Raw genomic sequence first — 1,378 nt, forward strand, 5'->3', positions numbered from 1 at the left:
GATCTTGTTTGATGTTTCTTCTTGTTGACAAAAAAACTGTGAAAGAAGAAAATTTGCAAATTAGTCCATTGTTCATCTGTTTACTGAATTTTCATTTGGCATTTTCAATCATTTGGGTTTAGTCATGTAGATCGCTACATAATGAGTTGCCTGAAAATGTGCATCATCACCAAATAGCAGAAAAAGAATGCGAAGCCCAAAGCTATTGCTCATGTTAGTGAGACAATAGCGAGCAGGCTCTATGGTGCCAGACAGTTTGCTTTATCAAATCCACTGCATTACCTCATGCTTTGGATCATCCGTTACAGAGCCAAAAAAGTGCAATGACAAGCTAGGCAGGCTTACTTACGGAAAAGAAAATAATATCTATCAAAGCCCCTTGTGAACCTCAATGTGCTCCACATGCTGAATCTGAAGAAGATATCTGAATGTATAGGCAGCTAAAGCTGATGGAAATGAAGGCCGTCACGAGGCCATAGACTCACCCGGACGATGGTAAAAGATGGTAGGTGCCGGTGGGCAGTTTGCTTCCTACTCAGCCCCACCCTGCTGGGCCTCGGGAGCGGACGTTTTCTCTGCAGATGGGTCACCTCCTGTCTTGGCCTCCTTGTTTTCCTGGCCGGGCTTGCCACCAGTCTGTTGGCGTCTGCGGCGGTAGTTGAAGTTACGGCGGTAGCGCCTCTGGCGGGGCTGTTGGTTTTGACCACCTTCGCCACCCTGATTCTCCTTGTCCTCTTCACCGTCCCGCACCGGTCTGGGACGGGGTGGACCCCTGGAAAGAACAGGAAAAATGGCAAGAGGCTGTAAGCAAACACGACGCACACAGTGACGAAGTGGAGATATCATGCAAAGAACACATCGTCCACTGAGACAAGATACTGTTTAACAGTCGTAAGACAATTGCTGCTGGAAAAAAAAAAGACAAATTTGGATGCACAGCTGCAGTTTGAGGTTAGGCTGTAATGAAGGGAGAGCTTCTTTGGCCAAAACAGGTGGCATCAATTATTATTAAAAGGTTCTTTTTAAAAGTTAAATTTAGTTTGGGGGATTTGAAGCTAGGATCCAGACAGTCCAATGTTTTATTCTCCCTTTATTGCAGCCCTGCGTCAATGAAGCCAACATGCAAACCTTGGTCTGAACCTTGGTCGGAAGCCTCTGTAGTAGTTCTGCCTCACTGGTTTGTTGCCCTGGTCTGGACCTCCCTGGCTCTCGTCACCCTCACCTCCCTGAAAGCCAACAGATCAAATAGCAAGTGATACACTGCTTTTTCCGGAGTCAGTACACAGGCAACCTTAAGAACATGTTTAATGTATACAACATAAAATAGTTGTAATGAAACTGGCCAGGTTGCCATTTAATGTTGAGAATGATAAAAAAA

The 1,378-nt window shown here is 45.4% G+C and overlaps 1 protein-coding gene across 1 annotated transcript; it reads right to left on the minus strand.

The window, feature by feature from the left end:
* Positions 1-4: 4 nt before the first annotated feature.
* Positions 5-1,238, minus strand: LOC111665778 (Y-box-binding protein 1-like; the record flags this gene model as incomplete). Its single annotated transcript, XM_087177040.1, has 3 exons — positions 5-36; positions 486-772; positions 1,129-1,238. Coding segments are annotated over 2 exons (351 nt in total), but the record flags the coding sequence as incomplete, so codon positions are not given.
* Positions 1,239-1,378: the final 140 nt, after the last annotated feature.

Source organism: Seriola lalandi, unplaced genomic scaffold (assembly GCF_002814215.2).
Source record: "Seriola lalandi dorsalis isolate HSWRI2012SDOR001 ecotype SW California unplaced genomic scaffold, Sedor1 jcf7180002002442, whole genome shotgun sequence".
In the NCBI taxonomy this organism is placed as follows: Eukaryota; Metazoa; Chordata; class Actinopteri; order Carangiformes; family Carangidae; genus Seriola; species Seriola lalandi.